General features: G+C 41.0%; 2 protein-coding genes and 1 long non-coding RNA gene across 5 annotated transcripts; 2 read left to right on the forward strand and 1 right to left on the reverse strand.

Annotated features, from left to right (window-relative positions):
* The first annotated feature begins 7,598 nt into the window (after positions 1-7,598).
* On the forward strand, positions 7,599-10,851 carry si:ch211-218o21.4 (protein FAM107B). The gene is made up of 4 exons (XM_034696701.1): positions 7,599-7,839; positions 9,603-9,705; positions 10,213-10,354; positions 10,543-10,851. The coding sequence occupies exons 1-4, from the start codon at positions 7,725-7,727 to the stop codon at positions 10,660-10,662; spliced, it is 480 nt and encodes a 159-aa protein (XP_034552592.1). The 5' UTR covers positions 7,599-7,724; the 3' UTR covers positions 10,663-10,851.
* A 4,758-nt stretch (positions 10,852-15,609) lies between these two features.
* LOC117821707 (troponin C, slow skeletal and cardiac muscles-like) lies at positions 15,610-21,626 on the forward strand. 3 transcript variants are annotated; one of them, XM_034696180.1, is made up of 7 exons: positions 15,610-15,694; positions 16,519-16,678; positions 18,595-18,625; positions 19,314-19,460; positions 19,629-19,743; positions 19,841-19,977; positions 21,207-21,238. In XM_034696180.1, exons 2-7 carry the CDS (start codon positions 16,655-16,657, stop codon positions 21,236-21,238), a joined length of 486 nt encoding a protein of 161 aa, XP_034552071.1. In that variant the 5' UTR covers positions 15,610-15,694; positions 16,519-16,654. The 3 variants fall into 3 exon arrangements, with proteins under 3 accessions (XP_034552071.1, XP_034552072.1, XP_034552073.1); XM_034696181.1 differs by lacking the exon at positions 15,610-15,694 and adding an exon at positions 16,288-16,362; XM_034696182.1 differs by lacking the exon at positions 15,610-15,694 and having other exon boundaries at positions 16,655-16,678; positions 21,207-21,626.
* On the reverse strand, positions 18,358-22,161 carry LOC117821708. The gene is made up of 4 exons (XR_004633017.1): positions 22,022-22,161; positions 19,764-19,928; positions 19,608-19,674; positions 18,358-19,418 (listed from the first exon to the last, which is right to left on the reverse strand). It is a non-coding gene; the product is annotated as an uncharacterized LOC117821708 (long non-coding RNA).
* Positions 22,162-22,389: the final 228 nt, after the last annotated feature.

Raw genomic sequence — 22,389 nt, forward strand, 5'->3', positions numbered from 1 at the left:
TTGTTTTTCGTATGCTTCAGGAAACTCTGACACATCAGTCAGCTCCCACATGTTAATACGATTTAAGGATTATCTTGAAATAAGCCAAATCTATTTTGTATCTTTATTTTTGCCCATTGCTGCCCAGAAAGGTTACATTTATTGATGTAGGATGTGTTTTACTTGAAGTTCTGAGCCCATGAATTCTTGTGTCTTGCACAACTTATTATCCTGTATGTATGAGTTTATAACCTGAGCAAAAACAGCAGTTGTATATTCCACTTGCCATAAGTTGTCATTACTTGTCCTTAAAATGCCATTTTAGCCATCCTTTTAATATTTTCATTATGTGAATACTATGAAATGTATTATGACCATTACACTTGGGTATTTTGTACAAAACAAGTGCCCTCTGCTGGACAGAGTTTGTAATAAGCTCCATTTAAATGTGTTTAATTAAGTCAGTCAGGCAGTTCTTGGTTAAAGTGCTGTTTATACATGTGATATGTTCAATAGAACATCCAAATGTAATATCCAACACTTTGTGATGATATAGATTTGCTAACGTGACCGCAGGGCATCACTTCATGCACCACAATCTAATTTGCACCCTCAATATCTACGATGTTAAGCTCAAGAACTTTCTCTCGCTTATTTGTACTACAAGGAAAGCTGAGAGACCCGAAATACTTCTGTTCTTATCAAAACTAAAAAAAGGGAAAAGTGACTGCCTGGTTCATCAGACATTGCAAAAAAACTGTAGCCTTCTCAAGCACTCACTAACAGCTTGTTTTTGTAGACTTTAATTTGAAAATCTATAATTTAAACCATTAACTTCTGCTACATTCGGTTTTCTGTAACGTTGTTAATTTTTGCGTCACCTGATAGTTTAACACTGCTCACACCTGTGTCATGTAAACGGCCATGGAGAGGGGAGGATCTGTGAAAGATGGTAAAGCGTCTCGCCTCTCTGTGGTGCCAGTTTGACTCTAACGGACAGACGATGAAGGTGCAGAGTTTACACACTGAAATTCACATTTGTTTACCTGAGAGAGAAAAAAAGAGTTCTACCATACTTGAGCACTAACAGCACACACTCTTGTAGATTGGGAGTAATTTGTGGATCTTTAATGTTTTTGGATTAAATATTTTACCTGACCTGGATCGGGGAGGCCTTTTCTGGCGCAGCAGGAGGGGGGACAGACTGCTGGACTTTGAACAAGTATGTTAGCGGAAGTTGATGTTAACTTCCGGTAATTTTGAACAGATTTAATTGATTATAGAAGTCAACATTTAACGATTAATGGAGTTAGGTTTAGGATTAACTGTGCCCGACTCTGGTCAAACAATATTTAAACACCCTTTGTGTGGTTGCTCATGGTACCAGAGAACCAGAAACATGATAGTCTTAGTTTTTGATGAACTCTCTGGACTTGCTCTTTAAAATTAAAACCTTATTTTTGTTTTTTTGGCCATTAATATCTTAGATAGTACACTATTGAAATAATAATCAATTATTTTGATAAACAGGTAATCATTTTCAGTATTTTTTTAACAAAAAAGTGGAAGTTTTCTGATTTAAGATTCTTATACGTGAATATTTTCTGTTTTCTTTTTTCCTCCATTACTGTAAACTGAGTCTCTTGAGGTTTTGGTCAAAATTATACATTTAAGGATGTAACTTTGATCTTTTAGAAACACTGATCAACACTTTTACATCATTTACAGACCAAAAACTATATTAAATAAGGTATCCCTGGATTACACAGTGTTGTTAGTTTAAGTAAAGCTACCTTTAGTTGTTTTTAAGTGTTTCTAATTAAATTCTAAATATAAGTTTTGGGGCGTCAGAAAAAGTTTGGATTAAAAGGGTGATAAGGTTTTTTTAAGTAACAGCAGATAAGAACCATTGCATACTGCAATACAAAGAAATATAGGATCATAATACTGAGCTTCTAGTGAGCATGAGACGTTTTAACCCAAGCTTTTGGGTGATTTATTACATATTTAATGAAAACAGTTCAAACATTCAATACCCTGGGGAGAAATGCAGTCATTAAAGTAGTTGTTATACACAATAAGTAAGAATATCAGAGTATCAATAGAAAGTAGGAACAAAATAAATACAGAAACACAGAATAGTTTGGAAAATACATCCATCATCCCACTTAATGCCCAGCTACCACTTAAAAGACATCAACAAGTTTAGACAAAATATTGGTTTAATGATGATTTCATGATTTTAACAATGATTTATTTGTACAGCTAAGGAAATATCCCCTCAAATCCCACGCTTGGTAATCCTCCCACAGCAACAGATTCCTAACGGGATGAATTAACTTCAAACTGAACATTTCAATTCAGGATCAAGCTCAAATAATAACAGGCAGAAACCTCAAGCAGAACCAGACTCATGTTAGATGGCCATCTGCCTCGACGGACTATTTTTATGATAAAATTATCAAAAGGTTTCCATCCTGAAGAAGTCCATTAAGTTTGAAATAACAGTTTTTTTATCAAACATTTTACTGCTATTGATCTCTGTCTCTTTTTTTGCACTCGCTGTCAGCAGGCAGTATCTTTCCCTCCCTGCTGCTCGTGTTATTTCACCTGCAGCCCCCCCCCCCCCCCCCCCCCCCCCCCCCCATGCCTCCCTCCTCTCTCAAACTGAAACTGGAGACCCTCTTAGTTTCTCGTGTTAAAGTTCAATCAGATTGAATTGTCAAATCGTGACCTGAAAGGCAGAATTTCCTCTGGAGACCTTCTCATGTGATGACACAACTGTAGAGATGGTAGACCACAGTTGAGCTGCTGGAACTCATTACCTTGAAGAAATGTGGCACATTATTCTCCATAGAAATGTTTAAACTCCTGCTTCTGAGGACTGTAGCTTAAGATTCAGGGGGATGGCCTTGGATCAAGCATTGTTTCGTGTGGTATTTTAGAAGAGGAGGCAGGGTCTTAACCGTCTGTAGACACACAACAAACCAAACACTGGAGCTACAGACTCAAAACATGAGAGTAAGGTTGAAGTGCAAGGTTGTAAGTTGGTTGCAATCTGCATCCTCACCACTAGATATCACTAAACCTTGCAATGCAGACACATTTCAGAGACTAAAACCACACAAGTGGAGGATCGAACCTTCAAGAGGAGTACATCCTTGACTTTGTATTACACTTTTATTAAATCTCACAATATGCCAGTAGTATGACCTTGTATGATCTCCACACCATAAACCATGGATGTTGTCTCCATGGTGTTGCACTTACTTTAACTCTTCCTGTCCCATTAAAGTTACTAACCATAGACCTTTCTGTAGTCCCTGAGCTCTCTTGTCTCGTAGGTTCCTCTGGATCTCTGCCGTAGATGGCCTGCTGCTGTGGATGTGCCAGACGCCAGCTGCTACAACTACTCAAGGTTAAAGGAAGTTTGTCCTTGCCACTGTAACTTGCTAAATGCTGCAAAGTGCTCTGCTCATGATGGATTAAGATGAGAGCAGACTGAGGGTGGATCTCAAAGCTCTTAACTTCAGTCTCCTCGCTCCTCGCTCCTCAGCCGAACCGGAAGTAGTTACTGATCCGCCACTTTAACTTGAGTCCCAAAGCTCTTAACGCTGCTGGAGGAGAGAGGAGAGAGGAGATTGATCGGAGGAGCGATAATCGAGGAAGCACAAGAGCAGACTTCGCGGAAGTCTTTTCTCTGACAGACACGCCCCCTTATCGAATACCACTCACTGATCGGACGCGGCAGCTGCTCGGACTTCTCTGAAACTTAACATCAGCTGAGTTTAATAATAGAGAAAAGACGGACCTTAAAACAGTCACTAAGGGTGCCCTGAAACAGATCATAAGCATATGACAGTGTTTGATGTGAGTTTTAAACACAAAATACTGAACATAAAAGCAAAATCATCAAAACAACAGGATCACTCCTGAGTTTGACATCTGATTGTTTTTTGTCAGATTCACTGTCTAATGAAATAGAGTAATATAGTCTAATATCATAGATAGAATATATATTAATGATCAGTTATTTCTCCTGTTATGTTCCCCGTTTGTTCTCATTTTATTCATGAAGAGAATTAAAGTCTGACAGTAAAGTTTGTCTGTTAGTAAAAACACTTTTGACATTTTTCCTGTCAGGTTAATAAAGTTTCATACGAGGCTGATCATTAATGAGCACGGGGTTTGAAAAGAGTTGCCTGGTTTCTATTTTCCCTTAAAGTAATAAATAATTAAATAATGAGGCATTTTACCGGTGAATCGATCCGTGATGCTTCAGGACAGAATAAACAGAGAGCTGATTCTCTTCATGGGCAGGTATGTGTTAAACAGGTAAAACACATACCTGTGGGGGAAAGGACGTCTCCTTTCTCTTAATACAGATCTCCTCGTTTCCTCTCTCTCCTTTTATTTCCTTGCATCTCTGGTGAGGGGCTAAGACGCGAGTGAAAGACGGGAGGATGGACGTTAAGAGCTTTGAGATGCAGCCAGAGTCCTGTCTGTAAGATGGGACTGGATCTTATCCTGTCTTGATGTTGGGTCTTTGTTAATAATAGAACATAGAGTACAGTCTAGACCTGCTATTTGTCAAGAGTCTTCAGATAACATTTGTTTGGTTTTGGCGCTATTTAAATAAAGATTTATTAAACATGCTTAATTATGCTGCTTTGGGAGCCAGCCTCAAGTGGAAACTTGAGGAACTGCACTTTCTTGTTGTTGTTTTTTCACAGTAGCACATTAACCCAATTTTTCATCACTGGATATCTCTACTTCTGCAACACCCATGCTTTTTAAACTCCAGTTTATTAAACATTCTCTGACCTGAGATAACCTTGATGACTGTGGTGTTATGTGTTTTTAAGGTGTTTATGTGAAAGCTTTTTTAAAACACTTCAATCATTAAACATATTTCAAGGCCATCAGATCAGACAATGATTGCAGATTTTGCAAGTACTTGAAATGTTTAACTTGCCCCTTAAGAGCACAGCAATGTAAGATGTTATCTTTATTGTTTTTCATGCACCCTTCCCTGTTCTACCATTTTTTTCCCCCAGAATAATTAGTGTGTTAATTGAAATGGTTTTTGTTGTATTAATTCTTTTAGCGCCTGTTTTCCCTTTCATATACTGACGTTAATAAAGCCCCTTCCAATTAGTTTTAAATATTTGGATATGAAACAAATCATGCAAACATATGAACAAAAATGTAAATATTTTGAAGATTAACTGAGCTGCTCTTGCATAACATCCCATATCTTTGCGTATCAGCATCGTAGTGCTCTCTTGTTGAACAGTATCTGCTCGTTGATTGTGAACATGAGGGGCCGGACAGTCACTGAGTGCTACATTCAGGCCTCTCAAGTAACACTGCTCTCAATAGTATCACTGTCCGTCAGCTCCACACGATGGCTAATGTTCTCAGACGGCAGCCTCTCATGAAGGACCCGTACATCGCAGGTAGGACTGGAGAGTGTATTTGTGTGTGTGTGTGTGTGTGTGTGTGTGTTTTCTTTAGGTTGTGCTGCATTAAACTTGAAGTGTATGGAGCTGGTTTCTGATCGTCACTTTCCTCCTCTGCAGAGAGATCACTTTAATCTTTAACCAGCTCTGAGACACATGATAAAAAATAATTAGGATGTTATGTGTGCAGAAAATGCATTGCATGTAATCTTTATGAAGGTAATCATTAGAAACATTATTTTTTATAGTGGTATCATGTCAGATCAATATACCAAGAATATCTTTAAAAGTTGAATATTATTACTTTTTTCTATTCACATGAAAAATAAGGGATCAAAATGGAAGCTGCAGTTCTGTTCCTGTAGCTGCATGTTGCTCTTTAAATATATTCTGATATTATTATGTTTGCTAAAGGTCTTATATCATCATTTTCTAGATCTGTATTTTTACACCGCTGCCTCTCTCCTCCTTTCCTTCAGCTACACGCTAGTTCTTGCACTGGATGTGTGTTATTGCAGCTTTGCTCCCCCGCTCTGTGATTCCATCTGTATCTGCTTACCGACAGGATGAACTGTACAACGAACATAAATCAGATTCTACTCTATCGGTCCGATAATCAGCCTTCATGAGTCTTGTGTTTACCTGTAAACCTTTTGTGCACCAGTTATCAAAACACTCCAAGACTTTTTTACTTTCTAAGTGTGAACATTGACTGTATATAAAGATGGATGGCATGTCACCACTGACCCCTGCTGAAAAAAAAATAAAGCCAAAGTACTCCCCACTGAGTGCTGATGTCTTTAGCTGCTGACACTTTTGAAGTTAGTCAGAATCTGTGCAGCAGTGGGAGCCTGGTGTCGACGTCCTGTCACTTCTGCAAACCAAAACAAACATTTATCACTGATCCAGTTTGTCAACAGTCGTGGCATTAAAACTCTTTTTAAAGCATCAAATAACTAATTCAAACTCAACTTCACAGAAAACGAATGCTTGGACATGAGGGTATCAGTCAGTGATTGGAGTTCTAAATGTTTTGGCATCACTTTTGGGGAGCTAGCTTCTCGTTTGTCTTTTATATAGCCTTTAGCCTGGTTTATACTTCTGTGTTGACTCTACACCGTAGTGGCCAACATTGCCCTGAACATTTCATACTTGTGCATTTCAGTTTCCATGTCTCACTGCACTACCCCACCTGAAACACTAGTCAGCAGTGCAATCTGTAAGCTAGTCATATTGCCAGTGTTCAGTCCCGTTACGTTCTCTGGGAAACGGCAACTGAATCCAAGCATATTATGTCTGAGTTGGAGCATATATGGCCACTGAATTAGAGTTGGCAGAGGATGGGAGGAGGTGGCGATACCAGAAATGTGAGCTACCAAGTGGACCAATCACAGGGCTTGCGGTCTGCGTTGTTTCATGCATAGCTACATTTCTGAGGAGAAGCACGTCAGGCTACGTGTGTAAGCTTCTGCAGAGCAAACCTATGGTGTATGCTATAGTGTAGATTTGACAACGATAAACGCAGTTTAAGGTGTCAGAAATAGCGTCATCATTGTGTTTAACTTTAATATTTCAGATATTTAACTTCAACTGCTTTATTCGGTATTTTGACCTGTTTCATTCACTGGCCCATTTGTTTCAATGAGGTGGTGACCTTTTGTGTAATTCAGCTCCCGGTTAAACCATGTGAACTCTTAAAACGTATCCCAACATGCATTGATCTGTTATCTCTGCATGTTTATGTTTCAACAGGAGATTAAAATTGAGTCAATAAATACCTCAACAGCTCCCAGTATTTGTTCATACCACTGTGTGAGAGAGATGTAGCTGGCAGCAGGTCCAGCAGCTTCTTCAGTCCCTCTGAACTGAATCAGGGTCATCTCCCATTGAATTGACAGCTTTTATGGGAAAGCCAACTAGTTACCCTATCTCTCTCTCTCTCTCTCTCTCTCTCTCTCTCTCTCTCTCTCTCTCTCTCTCTCTCTCTCTCTCTCTCTCTCTCTCTCATTCTGCTTTAGTTTCAGATTTCAATCTCTTGATGATTACAGATGATTGACTCCTTTCATCCCCCTCTGCACTCTCTCCCCATACAGCAGCTACCCAGCATGCAGCAGGAGCCTGGGCTCCAGGCCAGGTCCTCAGGTGCAGCCCTCCATCAGGACTATTCATGCACTGAGAGCCACGTCTACTGCCCCTGCCTTTTGTCTTCCACTACGGCCAAACTGTCCCACATCGGGTCCAAGCTTCTAACTCCAACAAAACACACCTCCAACACAGGCCACCATGTCCTTCAATGGGTCACTGCATCACAATAATCATACACATATGGATATCCAGCCAGGCCTTAGAAACAGGACGACTAACAGTTCTCACCTACAGATTGGTGGTCACAGAAGAGGTCAGTGCATCTAGTAACAGACTGCTCTATTCGTAATTAAAACTAGATTGCCCTGGGAGGTGGATTCTGATGTTTGATCTGTAGCCTCATCCTACAGAGTAGGTTATCTGTCGAGTACCTTTCACCTCAATAATTTTCAACCTCAGAATTACAAGTCAGTTAACCGAAATACGATCATTTTTATAGTTAAAGACCTTAAATGCCATGTTAGTCTGGGCTGTATCCCAACCACCCGCCGCTCGGCAGGGCGGTATCTCAGGTTAATAGCTGCTGCCATAACGCTCTAAAGCTCTACTACCTGGATGTAAACAAGCACAGGTGACAGATGTCTTCTTGTAGAGCGGCGTTGTTTGTCAGTATGTTGATCTAGTGAATGTAGATAAAGTTGTATGTAAGCTGCGTCTGGATAAACTGACATTTAACCACTCCACCAGAGCAATGAGGAGCCAACACAGGCATGTGGACGTTAACCTGCAGGGAGGACTGAAGGCTGGTGGAGCTAGCTCTGCTGAATTTAGGTTTCAATTTAAGTAACTAAGAAAGTAGTCACTTTGAGACATCCCTAATCTGGAACTTGAAAGTTAATAGAAGACCAATGTCAAACTGCTGGAGTAAGAACATTATTAGCCTAGCTTAGCATATAGTCTGGCAGCAGGGGGAATAAGCTATGAGCTTCCTTCAGCCCATCTCTTGATGCATTTTCACTATAGTCCATAGACCTGTGAAGATTCGTCAAATTAGGTGCCGTGTCCACGAATGCAGGGTTTTTAGGTGCGCACACGACCACAATTTCAGAGCACTTCTGAACAGCGTTTACTGTTGCTAGGTTATGAAAGTAGTCCCACGGCACTTCCGCTTCCCTCCGTTTTAAAATGCTCTGTTTGCTTCATACTTGCTTTCATTCAATCAGATTTCAACAAGAAACTGCAAAAACTATTGATAGAACTTGTGTCATAGCATTAGCAGCAGCTCTAAACTCTGACACTGTACCTCGAAAAAACGAGTTTTGATAATTTTTCTCCTGATGAACCTTTTTGGAATGAACTGTCGGATTGATATTGATAAATTTGATGATGTCCACCCCTTCTTGATGCTGATTGGTCAGTGATCAAGAAGTAACATTGACGAGCGCAGTGATGTTCCAAAAGTTGAACTGTTTTCAACTGAGAGCGCTGAGATAAAAAACTGCATACGCTGAGGACGCTGAGCACTGGAAGCGCTTAATCACATTGGGTTTGAAAGAAAATAGGAGCTGCCAGTGCAAAAAGCAGTGTTAGTGGACACTGCAACTTAGTCTTGTGTACGAAAAAATGAAGGCTGTTTGAATGAGTCCCTTTGTCCTGTTTTAACAGAAATGATGATGTTGAAAGCAACAACTTATCACAGTGTGTTTCCAATCGCTTCTGTAAATATGGTCAGTGCACGGTCAAGAGAATGAAGCCACAGGGGATTGATCTCATTCTTCTCCTTCAAAATGTAGGTTTGCCAGGCCAACCACACACAACCGAATCTCCCTTTGTCATGCAAAGACATTCGTCACCTTGTCTACTTCGTAAAAATAATTAAGACTGCAATCAAGACCACGTGCTATATCATTGGCTGTCTGGCTAAAAGAGATGCAAACAATCCTATCAGTGAGACAGCTAAATACTGCAGCATGCATGCTCAGTTTGTGTGCACAGAGAATCACATAATACTTTGCCATCATTGTTGTCAAAGTAGCTTTTCTGCAGCCTAAATTGAAATGATTTCTCTGTTGATAGATAACGGAGTGAAAGCTGAGGCCTCTTCAGGTCTATCAAACCCTGTCAGAACCTCCAGGACTCACAACGAGCTCCACAAAGAACTGCTGCTGGCCCACAAGAAGTAGGTAACATGCATGAGCCTCAAAGTGCTCTCAGATATAAACGCGTTAACTCATTACTAACATTTTACCCTCATGATACGCAGACATGAACAAAGACTTTAGAGTATCCTCACAGCTTTCAGTTATGTGTTCATTGTGTTAACGCCTCTCCAGCCTCTCTCTACGGCAATTCTTTTCTGAAGCCTGCGTCATTAAGAATACATGAGAGTCTCAAACTTGCAATCATACACCTTCTCTCCATGCTGCTGCAGTGAGTTAGGCCGCGGGGAGCACGAATCTGTGAAAGGTGATCTGTTAATGTGAGAACTGACCTGGCTCCACTGTCAGCGTGTCCTGATAGCACCACGCTAAACAAGTGAAAGGGAGAGATGTTTGAGGAGCTGCTGTTAATCTGTTAATCCCATCACTTTACCAAATATAGACACAGGAAACTTTATGATATAATCCGATACAGACTTTTTCTACCTCATCTAACATCAGCTCTGTCTGTTCCTCTATGGGCTCAGGGGTCTGGCGCTGAGCAGCAGGTCAGAGCTGCAGCAGGCGTTGGAGAAGAGGAAGAGGGTGCAGAGCGATCGTGAAGACGAGGGACAGAGCAAGAGTCCTCTGGAGGATGTGCTGCTCCAACGGCAGCAGAGACAACTGGAGGTATCATGCCTATGTGCAGGTTTAGTCTGTAATGACATTGTGTCTCATGCAATAAATACAAAGTAATAGGAAGCATGAATACAGACACACCAAAGACTGGAGCCTGTAAGCATGGAAAAGTAGACTGCAAATTTCGTTCCTCACACAGTCAAACATCTCAAACTCCTTCTCCTCTTTTCTCTCATCAGAAGGAGAAGGAGCAGGAGGGAAAAGGTCAAGAGGAAGCACAGTTGATGGAGTTTGTCAGAGTCCGACAGAACCTCCGAAAGATCCACTCGGCGATGCAGAACAAGGCTGCAAACTCTTAAGATGCTGCAGAGACTTTTAAAGACTTCCTGCCCTGATCAAATGACGAGGTGCACGGAAGATAAATGGTCTAATGTGAAGGCTGACCTGGTCTGTTTTTAAACGGAAACACTGCTTGCTTTATAGCTATGTAACAAAAATATCATCTGTTACTTAAAATCAAATATTTGTATGAACTAATGATTCATATAGTCTTTGGATACCAGTTATATGTTAAAAAAAAGAAGCAGAATATGATCTCCTTTAATCATTCATTCATTTTTATTTTCATTATTGTGAATGCATGTCTTGTTCAGCTTATAAACGTATTGATGTTTTTCTATTAAAAAGAGTGATACTTTTATAGTTATAGATTCTTTGGACCTTATAAATCAAATGATTCATGTTTCATTAGCATTGATTTTATAGGAGTCGGCTGGATTGGATGATTTCTGATGGCCAAATTCCACTGGATCCATGTCTGGTCTGTCTCCGATCCTTCAAGGCATCGTTGTTTCTGTTCTAGTGAATGTGTTAACTTCCACTGAATCCGTTGTGTTGCGTTACGGCTGTGTCTCTGATCGGGCAAGTCGGAGCCCTCTGAATCAGATTCGCAAGACTTCTACCTTTGCCGGATGCTGGAGCACGACGCATCAATCTCAACAGAGCAGATCAAGCGGGACAGGAAGTCAGGCACTGAATCAAAATTAAACTAACTTGTTAATTTTCAAAACAAAAGACTTTGAGTTATCGCTAGATCGTTATTCACTTAACTACAACAACAAACTGTCATGATGTGCGGAGCCACGCCTGGAGTCAAAAGGTCAGTGGCTTTTTAGAGGACCATAAAGACAACATGGATGAGGAGAGGAGTCATTCATTCATTAATACCATAATTACCACGGGGAAACCTTGGTCTCGTGACTCCAGCTGTCTGGCGGTCCTGCTCCGTGCTGTGTTCTGAGAACGCAACTGGAGGGTGTTGACGGACGAGAGGGCACGATGCCGGACCAAAGCAGATCGGAGACGGACTGGATACGGATCTGGTGGAAGTCTCAGGTGTTGCTCATGGTGTCACAACAAAACTCAGAGGTTGAGGCAATGCAAACACAACCTCATGGTGTTACATTAGAAAACATAATTAACTCAACATCAGTGTGTTATCAGCGTATAGAGCGAGCTTGGATGTGTACCAGTAAGGAATGGAAGAGACAAACTGTCAATGTATAATAAGACAGTTCTTGTAATAATACCACTGTTTCTTTTACCTTGACATATTTCAACTACAAACTTCCTGCAGTCTTCCTCAGAAGAGTCACGTGATGTTGTTGTGACTTCTGTCAACTAATTTATAGAGGTTTGGTCTTCCTATCTTAAGCAGCAGGATGACCACGCCCTCTGTTTTCCGACAGTCTTAGGACAGCATCCCATGTGTGTCAGCATGCAGGCCTCCTAAACCTGGCTTTCCGTCCTCTGGGCTTGCTCCCTGATCTCTACAGCCTCCCTTATCCAACGCTGGTATCTGTTGCTCTCTGAGCGGATGACCTCAGCCTTTTCTCGCTCCATGATGTGACTTTTTCTCTTGCAGCAGTCCAAGATGGCTGTTTTTAGATTTTCTTGGTCCACTTTTTGCTTTATCACTCGTGTGCGTGTTCCAGGTGTTTCTATCACACACTTTTTTCTGTGTTCATTTTTCCGTGTGCAAAACATCCTGCCTGTTTCGTTGATGTATGTCTTTCAGGGTCATTTTGGTCCTTTGGATGAACCAGTAACTTTCTCAGTTTGATGTGTGGCTTTACAGGAGTGCTTATGCCATCCTGTTGCTTCAGATAGAATGACCAAACCTCTATAAATCAGCTGACAGACAAGACACAGCAACATCACGTGACTCTTGTCAAGGTAAAAAAGAAAACAAACTGGAACTGTCTTATTATAGTATACCATGTCAGACCTTATGAATCTTTATGGACTTAACTGTCATGGTGCATGCAGGGAGACAAGTACCATGTGTCTGCAGACCCAGAGGCTGCTGTTTTAGGACTGCAATTCTGGGACCTCAATTCTAGGGTACTTGTTCTTTGCAATGGCACCACCTAGTGCACTAGGTCGCCATGGACTAGTGTCTGACCGTAACCCTAACCCTAACTTTTGCAATAGCACAAGGGTCCTAGAGATGTCGACCTCGAATTGCGGTCCTGAATCTGCAACCTCTGACTTATAATATTGAGGAAAAGACTGAGTGAGAGGTCTGAAAGGTCTTTATCCCAACAAGCTCAGGTGCAGCTAATGCAGCAGATTAGTCCCAGCCAGGATACCTCTCTGCTGCAACACACACAGACAGACAACTTAGGGTAAACTAAGGGTAAAACTAAGCCTCTTCACACATTTACAGGTCATGGCATGGCCACAGCAAGCCTCACCAAAAGGTTGGGGTTGCATCTCACAATCATCAAGGATGTCCTGTTCTTGGGTGCCCTCTCCTGGATGTGATCCATGGCAGGTCAAGATAAGGATTGTCACTCTGCAGCCTGACAAATCACAACAAAAAGAAAAGCTGTATAATGTAACAGAAAAAAAAACAACGCCTTATGTATATTAGAAAAAGAGCATGCACACTGTTGCACTTTGTGTCGTTACCTTGAGGGCAACAACTTCTTAATTTCCCAACTTTTTCATCACAAATGCTTTAAACTGTCTGTGCAACACATCAGTTTCATGCACAGGAGTGAAAGTATTTCAAATATTACTGTCCCTATAATATAAAATAAATTCAATCAACTCAGACAAACCTCATATCACCCTGTTTTCTTCTCAGGTGTATTGTGTTTACTCAGACTCTGCAGGAGTTGGCCACCTGATGATTTGACCCCTGTCTCTCTTCCTGCGGTCTTTGAAGGCACCACTCGCCTTCAGTTGTGTGTGAACATTTCTTAATGCTATTTGTAGCTCCCTCATGACTCGAGGCGCCGTGATAACCTGTGAAGCTTCGGTTTCTCGTACTCTTTGTCAATACATTTTGTCAATAGATTAGTAAAATTATTACCGCTCATCCATAGAGACCAGGTCTAAAATCAGAGGCTTGACCTTTGACCTCTGAGATTACTCTACAGCTGCTGCACAGAGGCAGGTGCCATCTGTCTGTCCTGCATAGCGTTAGCCTTACAACAAAGATTTATTACCCATAGTCCCTCTCTCACCCTCCCCACATACAGAGGACTCCTATTTTAGTCAAGGGCACACATTGGAAATAGCTCTAACTGTTTCTATTGTCATGAAGACATACGACTCCTCTGTATACCGGGACTACATCGTATGAGGAAGATTATATTTTTTACATTATGTGATTTCATTTGATCTACAGTGGCTGCCCTTTACAATGTACAAACATGGAGAGCCTCAAGTGTTTATGGTGAAATGGATATGAGTGACCTTAACAAGCATTCTCACCGGTGACCCACCAATTGTTGGCAGTGCTTTCTAGCAGATCCTTTACTCTGTTCTGTGAGTACCAGGAGCCTGAGTAAGAAGTAAATATAAGCCAACACAAGCTAAAAGAGGAGGTATAAGTTGGGTTAGTCCAGAAGTCAAAGAGAGGTATCACATAGTGGGGAAATATAAACATTGTGTGAGAATCTGTTCATATTTTATAATCAAACTAAGTTAAAATGTTGGATGTTAATACCGAACATGAGCAACATTTCCAGAGTGTGAGGTAAACGTGTTGGAGCTGCGCAAAATGGCATATGAGAATTAATTGAGAGTGACATGAGACTTGCTCAATCTGTGACATCATAGATTGGTGAATCTCCTTAAAAGAGCATAATAAACATAACACTTAGATTTTGGGTCCAAAACACATAGCCATACTTCATATCTTCTCATTTAACACATGGTGAACTCAATCACGGCGACTATGTAGCAAAGGAAGGTGGAGAAGGCTTCTAGAGAGCTTCCTAAAGAGACAGTAGCATAAATTGAGCGTTTCAGACAGAGGCTGGAATTTTTCAAAAACAGCAGCCTAAGATTAAGAAAGTTGTTTAGCTATTTGTTATGTACTATATAAACAGTTTTTATATTGCTCTCTTCAAATGCATCAAACTTTATTAATGAAACCAGTGTTTTTTTCCGGTAAGAGCATGGGAGTTGCTTGTCTGCAGCTACCTTAGTTTTCTTAGCTCTTCTATGTCATGTTGTGACTTTGTTGTTTGAAACTTTTCTTCCAGATCTGAAACTTTTTGTTTGGCATAGAAGGTTAAAAACGAACTTCCTGTTTATTACAGTTTAGAGAGTTCCCAGGGTTTTTTCTAGCTCTCTAATTTTCAGTTCTTCACATTATTACTCATCCCGTTTTAAGATGATCAGTGAGTCACATCTTGAAAGTCCAAAAGGAAACAACAACTTCACATCTCCCCTTTTCCAGAGCTGCATTTCTCAAAGTAATCAGAACGTTTAGTCCCAGAACTACAATGTTACAATTCTCAGTCAAGAGACACTTTTGTCCAAGTGTGATGCACATTTGAGAGTAAGATTAACAAAAGCAAGGATCCAGGCGAGAGGTAACGAGAGTAGTATCCTCATCCTCATCAATGCTACTGTCCTAAAAACTGCAAGGACTACTTCCTAAAACCCTCTTTCACCAATCCATGTCTGATTGTTTTTTTATTAACGCAACCTGCAAATCATGTCAATCAGTCCCTGATACTTGTAAAAGTGATTACCAACTACTTTGAAGTCTTGATCGTTTTATCCTCAGCAGAAATGCTCCATCTGTTGATCGCTTTTGCAGTTTTTCTGAAGATTCAAGACAGAATAAAAGACAAATAATGGCTGAAACAAAATGCAATGAGTAACATTCAGTGCTGAAGCCCCTCTCTGAAAGTCTGTACACCTAACAGTGACTCTTTTGGAGGGTGAGATAATGCACTACTTCTTAATTAAGACCGTGGTCCCTGCTGTGGAAATGCAGGCCAGTTCCCCTAAAGGTTCCTACTCCTGGGAAAAGTTCTTGCAGTGGAAACGTGGCTTTAGGCTTCCCAGAGTCGAGGTCTGCAACAGGTGAGTCAAGAAATCATAAGCAGTTTTATCTAAAGGCTGATTTATACTTCTGCGTCGAATCGACGGCGTAGCCTACGCCGTAGGTCCGCGTAGCTCCCGTACCTACGCAGAGGCCTACGCACGTAGCTGACGTGCACCTCCTCCAAAATGTAACTACGCGTAGAGCCGACGCGGACCGCAAGCTCTGTGATTGGTCCGCTCGACAGCTTTGTCTTTCCCGCATTCACAGCACTTCCGGGATCCCGGACATCGGCCACACATCGGCCGTGTATTTCATCTCCTCCTCTCTATTCTTCATGTTATCATGTCTGTATGATAAACAGCAACATGTATCAGCTGTAGATTAACAGAACACGCTCTGAATCGATGAGGAAAAGTAAACAGAGATCGTAGCAGGACCGGAAGCAGGCGACCGGCTATCAGAGAGACCACACTGCCCTCAGGCGTTTCGGAGGAGAATTGCTGCGCGACACGGACACATCGACGTACAAGTATGTGGGGCTCATGTCCGCGTCAGCCCCTGCTGCGTAGGGGCGACGCAGAACTATAAATCAGCCTTAAGAGTTAGCTGACTTTATGTGTCACAGCTACATGTTGAGTTTCTGGACACTTTCTGTTAACTTTGTTTTCTTGAAAGTGTCAGCATCATTATTCTCTCTACAGAAGAGGTACAGCTCATCTCCCTGAAGAGAGGACCCCGCTCTTTAAGAACTGCTGTTAATGTCGCACTATTGTTGAAGCTTCTCTTGTTTCCTATTTATAGCTCTCCCTCTGTCTCTCTTTATCTCCGTCTCTCTCTATCACTCCTCCCTCCATCACTCTAGGATTTTGCGGGATGGGTCGAGAGCTTTTTTAGAGGCACCCTCACTCCTCCCACGTTAAAGGCCGAGGCGGTTATTGCTGTCAGTGTTTGTCTGAGAGCAGCAGCGGTGTGTCAGAGGCAGGGAGCGAGCAGCAGTCATGGATGACGTATATAAAGCAGCGGTGAGTACACGCAATGATGGGACACGTATGATGGGTTGTTTAATGCATGTTATCTTCAATAAGGCAATCTCAGTTTTATGTGTTGTAAAGAAAAGAACAACAGCTGGGTGCATGAAATGTGTCAGGGGATCTCTGCTGGCACACGCTGACTATTCCACAGTAACAGGTGTGACTGTGATTTCAAAGTCATGTTCAACAGGCACACTTTATTGAAACCTAACACAACAGAAATGGGGATAATGCACCTTTAGTAACATTTATGGAGGTACAACAGTAAACATTTGACACCATTTCCAAAGTGTCTTAAGTTTCTGCTTCTTTTTGGAATATTTTTCTCACCTGGACACAAAACAGATCTTACTAATCTAACTGAAGCAAGGAAAAATGTCCACGAATAAAGTCTACAACATGAAAGTCTGACTAGAAGGCTCCAAATAATGTAGATGCAACATTTTTTTAATGCATTGCAAGGCATTTATTCCAGGTAATGAATTGCAAAAGTTAAAAATATGGGGAGGAAATGGAAAAGAGGAATTTTGGGGTCTGAATTGATGGTTTCTGAATACAGAGTTGGTGTGAAATTGTGCGTCTGATCAGGGCCGGAGCTTCTGCTGAGGACGCTGAGGTCATGTCCTTGGTGTTATTTGGGGATATATTTATTAGGGATATAAGCATGTTGTGATTTTCTGAAGTTTTGTTTCTGTATTTTTTAACAAAATAAGGCTGCTTCTGAAAGTATGTACTATTTTTGCACAGATTTAATCCATCAGTACGGAGGAAATAGGGATAAAATATAATAAATGAGAATAAATAAAAAAGGAAATAGACACCTGATTGGAGAATTAAACCTGCTGCAAGTAACTTTATTGTGATGATTGTTAAAATACTGCTTTATCTACACTTTAATTTAAGAATCAGTCCATTTTTGTGCAGAGTCTCTGTGCATTGTTTAACTCGTAGCTGTGATAAGCTCATGCTGCTGCAGTTTGTTCATATCTGTGTCTGACAATGGAACAAAGAGCAGTCGGACAGTTCGTGAGGAAGAAGAGACGGGACAGCTGATGGCTTTTAAACAGCTCCAGAAACCCCCCACACACACTCACCTCCCCCTCTGCCCCCCCCATTGTACTCTGTCAAACAACAAGAATAGTAAGTGAAGAAAGCAGTGACATTGCAGACATGCTGCACTGAGACCAGCACAGGCGACAGATTATCAGCATGGTCAATGAACTGGAGGTCTGCTCTGACTGTGCAGCGATATTCATAGAGTGTGACACATTGTGAGTCATGTGCAATATTTTAAAACATTGTTATATGTTTGACATCCTTCTTTTAAAGTACTGTTTGCGTTTCTTCTCAGATTTACCTTGCTTTATGCTTTCTACTGTATTATGTATTTAAAGCTAGAGTAAGGAACTTTTGCTTTTAGTCAATTTTGGCGCCCCCTCTAGGTCAACATGTATCTTATCACTAGTATTTCGGACAAAATCTCATCCTGCTTTCCTTAAACAACCAAATGCATCACTTAGTAAATATTCATTTTAAAAATGTAAAACAGAGGCTGCTTCAATCATTTGGTCTGACGCCTACCCCCTTGCAGCAGTTTGAGGCTTTAAAAATCACAACACAAAGACAGTCAATGTTGTTTTTAATGATCTATTTTGCTTCTGTAGGTCTTCAAGAGGTGGCAGTATTCATTTTGATGTCTTTCACAATCAGTTAAAAATTCCTCACTGGAGCTTTAATGTGTCTGTTGTAGTATCTTTAAACCTGCACAGAGACTTCAGACGGCAACCGACATGGTCAAACTTTAACAGACATATCTGTTTAATTGCACTTCCCTCTAACTTCAACATAGAATAAGAACAAATTAAAGATTTTAATATGAAATAATCATCCTGATTTTGTCCCTTTAGGTTGAGAACTTGACGGAGGAGCAGAAAAATGGTGAGAGCACTGCTTCCTGTTATTGAACAATCATAAAAAAACAACCTCATGTAACACTGATTTAGTATTTCCACCTCTAACAATCCGATAAGCACAATTGAAGTGTCTTTTCAAATTACCTCTCAGGATTTGTTAAAAACAATGAAATAGGTTTAAAAAGAAATACGACATGTTCACACCCTCCTTGTGTGAGCCTCTTTTAAGGATGACATCACTGATACAAATGTTATCACCAGCTGCTGGACATACATAAACCCTGACCCTCCCATCAGAGGAACTTTCCCCTGTAAGGTGGATTTATCTCATATCCAGGCTGAAACACAGCTGGAACTCATCCAAGAATCGTTTTAACCGAAGGTACCAGGGACTAAATTTGGTTTCTGGGCCATAAAAGGTCTCTGCTCTGTGGTATGACATGCCATGATGATTACGAGGAGGAGTAGGGGCAGACTTTGCATGTAATGTTCACTGAATTTAAAGGAGAGGTAGGGAAATTACACTCACAGGCATGTCTTTGGACTTTGTGAGCTCATGCATGCATGGGGAGAACGTGCAAACTCCACATTCCCAATTTGAACAAGGAACCCTTTGCTTCGTATGTTGAATACAAACTATAAATAGTCTAATTTCGCTTCTTTAAACACCCATCTGGTTGTCACACAGTAATCGTTGCTGTGTCCTCTTCCAGAGTTCAAGGCTGCGTTCGACATCTTCATCCAGGATGCAGAGGACGGCTGCATCAGCACCAAGGAGTTGGGGAAGGTGATGAGGATGCTGGGACAGAATCCAACCCCTGAAGAGTTACAGGAGATGATAGATGAGGTGGATGAAGATGGTATGTTGGCATATCTATGCCTGAAATATCATCTTATGTCTTCTTATAGACATAAGGAGCATGTTTGCCTGGAGGGGGACAGGATGATGTACATTTATAGAGCTTAAAAACCTGAAGATGTTGTATTAGATATTTGTTTTGCATAACCTTGTGTGTGTGCATCGACAGGCAGCGGTACGGTAGACTTCGATGAGTTCTTGGTTATGATGGTGCGCTGCATGAAGGAGGAGAGCAAAGGAAAATCAGAGGAGGAGTTGGCGGAGCTGTTCCGCATGTTTGATAAGTACGTGAACCTTTTCTTACTCAAATTCAACTTTTCATAAGACAAAAACGAAAGCCAAGCCACATTAACAGCTGACTCATGATGTTTGAAATATCAGGAATGGGGACGGATACATAGACCTAGAGGAGCTGAAGGGCATGCTGGAGTCGACCGGAGAGTCCATCACAGAAGATGACATCGAGGAGCTGATGAAGGATGGAGACAAAAACAATGATGGAAAGATTGATTATGACGGTACTTAAGAAAAACACATTGTTATACCAACACAGATCAATCAATCAATCTTTATTTCTACAGCACCAAATCCCAACAAATGTTATCTGAAGACTCTTTACAAACAGAGCAGGTCTAGACCATACCCTATGTTATATTATGAACAAAGACCCAACACCAAGACAGGGTAAGATCCAGTCCCATCTTACAGACAGGACTCAGTCTGATCTTAATCCATCATGAGCAGAGCACTTTGCAGCATTTAGCAAGTTATAGTGGCAAGGACAAACTTCCTTTAACAGGCAGAAACCTCCAGCAGGACCAGACTCATGTTAGACAGACATCTGCTGAGACTGAGTTGGAGAGAGGGATAGAGGGAGATAAAGAGAGAGAGATGATAGTGATGAGAAAGATAGTAGTAGTTGTAGCAGCTGTAGTCTGGCACATCCACAGCAGCAGGCCGTCTACGGCAGGGATCCAGAGGAACCTACAAGACAAGGGAGCTCAGGGACTCCAGAAAGGTCTATGGTTAGTAACTTTAATGGGACAGGGACAATTAAAGTAAGTGACAGGGGGGGATCAGATCAGGTCTTTGGTACCTCAGTGAGGCTAAAGCTGTATTGATATTAGGATTTTGTTTGATCAATGACTGAAAACATGGCCCTAGCATCAGTGACATCACACTTTGGTTTCTGAAGAGGTTTTCTGAAGCCCTAGAAATTCTGACTCCTAACTTTGCATCAACCAAAAACATGCAAAGAGGTGGAGCTGAGGTGGGCTCTGAGCCTTCTCAAAACTTAGCAATCTGTCTGTAAATGCAGCTGTGATCCTAAATATGGAAATGTATGCATGACTTTCAATCTCTGTATATTCTTAACAGATGGGCTTTTCAAAAAAAGGAACTGCAGTTTGTTGTAATTCTGCATTTGCTCTTTGTTTCAACAACAATTGGTTGCTGATTGGGTGTGGACTTTAAGCTATGTAATTAGGGGGATAGTAATAAAATATTCCACCAGGATAAAAGTAAATTTACTTTTAAATTTTGCTAAGTAGACAAAAAACGTCAGGACTGTGAGTCTGCTCAGGTAAAAGTAAAAAGGTCATTCATGTGTGCAGTTATTTTGTGGATTCTTCCATCCAGGTTGATGTAGTTGTATAATTTTGTAGCATCTTTAGACAGAGTTGCACAGGGGTCGACACAATCACACAGTTCCTCATCAGACCTCCTAATGATGTCTTTTCTCTCGCAGAGTTCCTGGAGTTCATGAAAGGTGTTGAATAAAGGATTCAGCTGGAGGCCGTCGACTGCACCGTGATCATCATATGAGGACATTTTCATGAAGACAAACAGAACCCCGGTCCTCAGCAGACCCTTGTCCTGTTAGCTGATCTTAAACTACCCCACCGATGCACTGAGAGGTTCACTGAGATCTCATTGACTGCTAATATCTTTGTTTCTGATAGTGGAGAGAATCCAGATTGTGCAATGCAAAGAATATTTTCATTAAAAAGATTTGCATTATTGCACCTTTTGTCTCTTGTATTACGTGATATCTTGTGTTGTTTCAAGCATACTATCGTAAAATCTGATTTTAAAAAAAAAGGTTGGAATCAATCGTCAGCAGAGTTGGACTGCAGACCAAAAATCTGTCTTTACAAGTCTTGTTTTCTCTTTTCCGCTTCAATCTTTCTTGTTTCAATTTTATCTATTTTTCAGTCCTTCTGTTTCCATTTCACCATTTTTTTGTTATTTACCTGTGCTCTATCTCTCTGTCAGTCTGACATTAACAGCCCATGTAGCTGCCTTGAAGTAAGGATAGTCTACTGACAATTTTAGGACAGTGTAAATTCCAATCAGTTGCTCAAACATGAGGTGCAAAAAACTCAAACCAAGCAAGTGTTTTTGTCCTATTTCTTGTGTAAATGTCTCAATAAAAGTCACATTTTCAAGTTTTACAAGCCCCCAAAAGTATGTACATATAACTATTGCTTGTAATGGGGGAAAGAAAAAATGTACTTTTTATGTTTTCTAAATCTAGAGATTTGTGAAATTACTCAATCTTACCCAAAAGTGAGACACAGACAAGGTAAAAGGTAGTAAATGGGGATTTGTTGCAGAGGTGGTCAGGGAGTTTAGAGAAGTAAAATCTTCCAGACGTTGGTGAGTTGCAGAACAGTGGAGGAGAATACTTCTAGAAGTTTACGACCAAGAGAGCTTTGCAACGCGACAAAGCAGGCACGAATCGGCAGCTTGGTGGAGCCAGGGCTGGAACTGATGAGAGACACATGTGCCTAATCAGAGAGAAGACCTGCACACCACGCCTCCACCAACCACTGCAACACTGAAACTACAACACATATACTACCAAAGACAACCCATAATCAACCCAATATATAAAATATAAACTTATAAGAGACTTGAAAATAATGATG

Source organism: Notolabrus celidotus, chromosome 11 (assembly GCF_009762535.1).
Source record: "Notolabrus celidotus isolate fNotCel1 chromosome 11, fNotCel1.pri, whole genome shotgun sequence".
NCBI lineage: Eukaryota > Metazoa > Chordata > Actinopteri > Labriformes > Labridae > Notolabrus > Notolabrus celidotus.

Excerpts from the sequence above, each read along its gene's own strand:
- si:ch211-218o21.4 (XM_034696701.1), top strand. The coding sequence starts at position 7,725 with ATGTCCTTCAATGGGTCACTGCATCACAATAATCATACACATATGGAT. Across the intron at positions 7,840-9,602 it reads GATTGGTGGTCACAGAAGAG|ATAACGGAGTGAAAGCTGAG; the intron begins GTCAGTGCATCT and ends CTCTGTTGATAG. Across the intron at positions 10,355-10,542 it reads GGCAGCAGAGACAACTGGAG|AAGGAGAAGGAGCAGGAGGG; the intron begins GTATCATGCCTA and ends TTCTCTCATCAG.
- LOC117821707 (XM_034696180.1), top strand. The coding sequence starts at position 16,655 with ATGGATGACGTATATAAAGCAGCG. Across the intron at positions 19,461-19,628 it reads AGATGAGGTGGATGAAGATG|GCAGCGGTACGGTAGACTTC; the intron begins GTATGTTGGCAT and ends GTGCATCGACAG. Across the intron at positions 19,744-19,840 it reads CTGTTCCGCATGTTTGATAA|GAATGGGGACGGATACATAG; the intron begins GTACGTGAACCT and ends TTGAAATATCAG.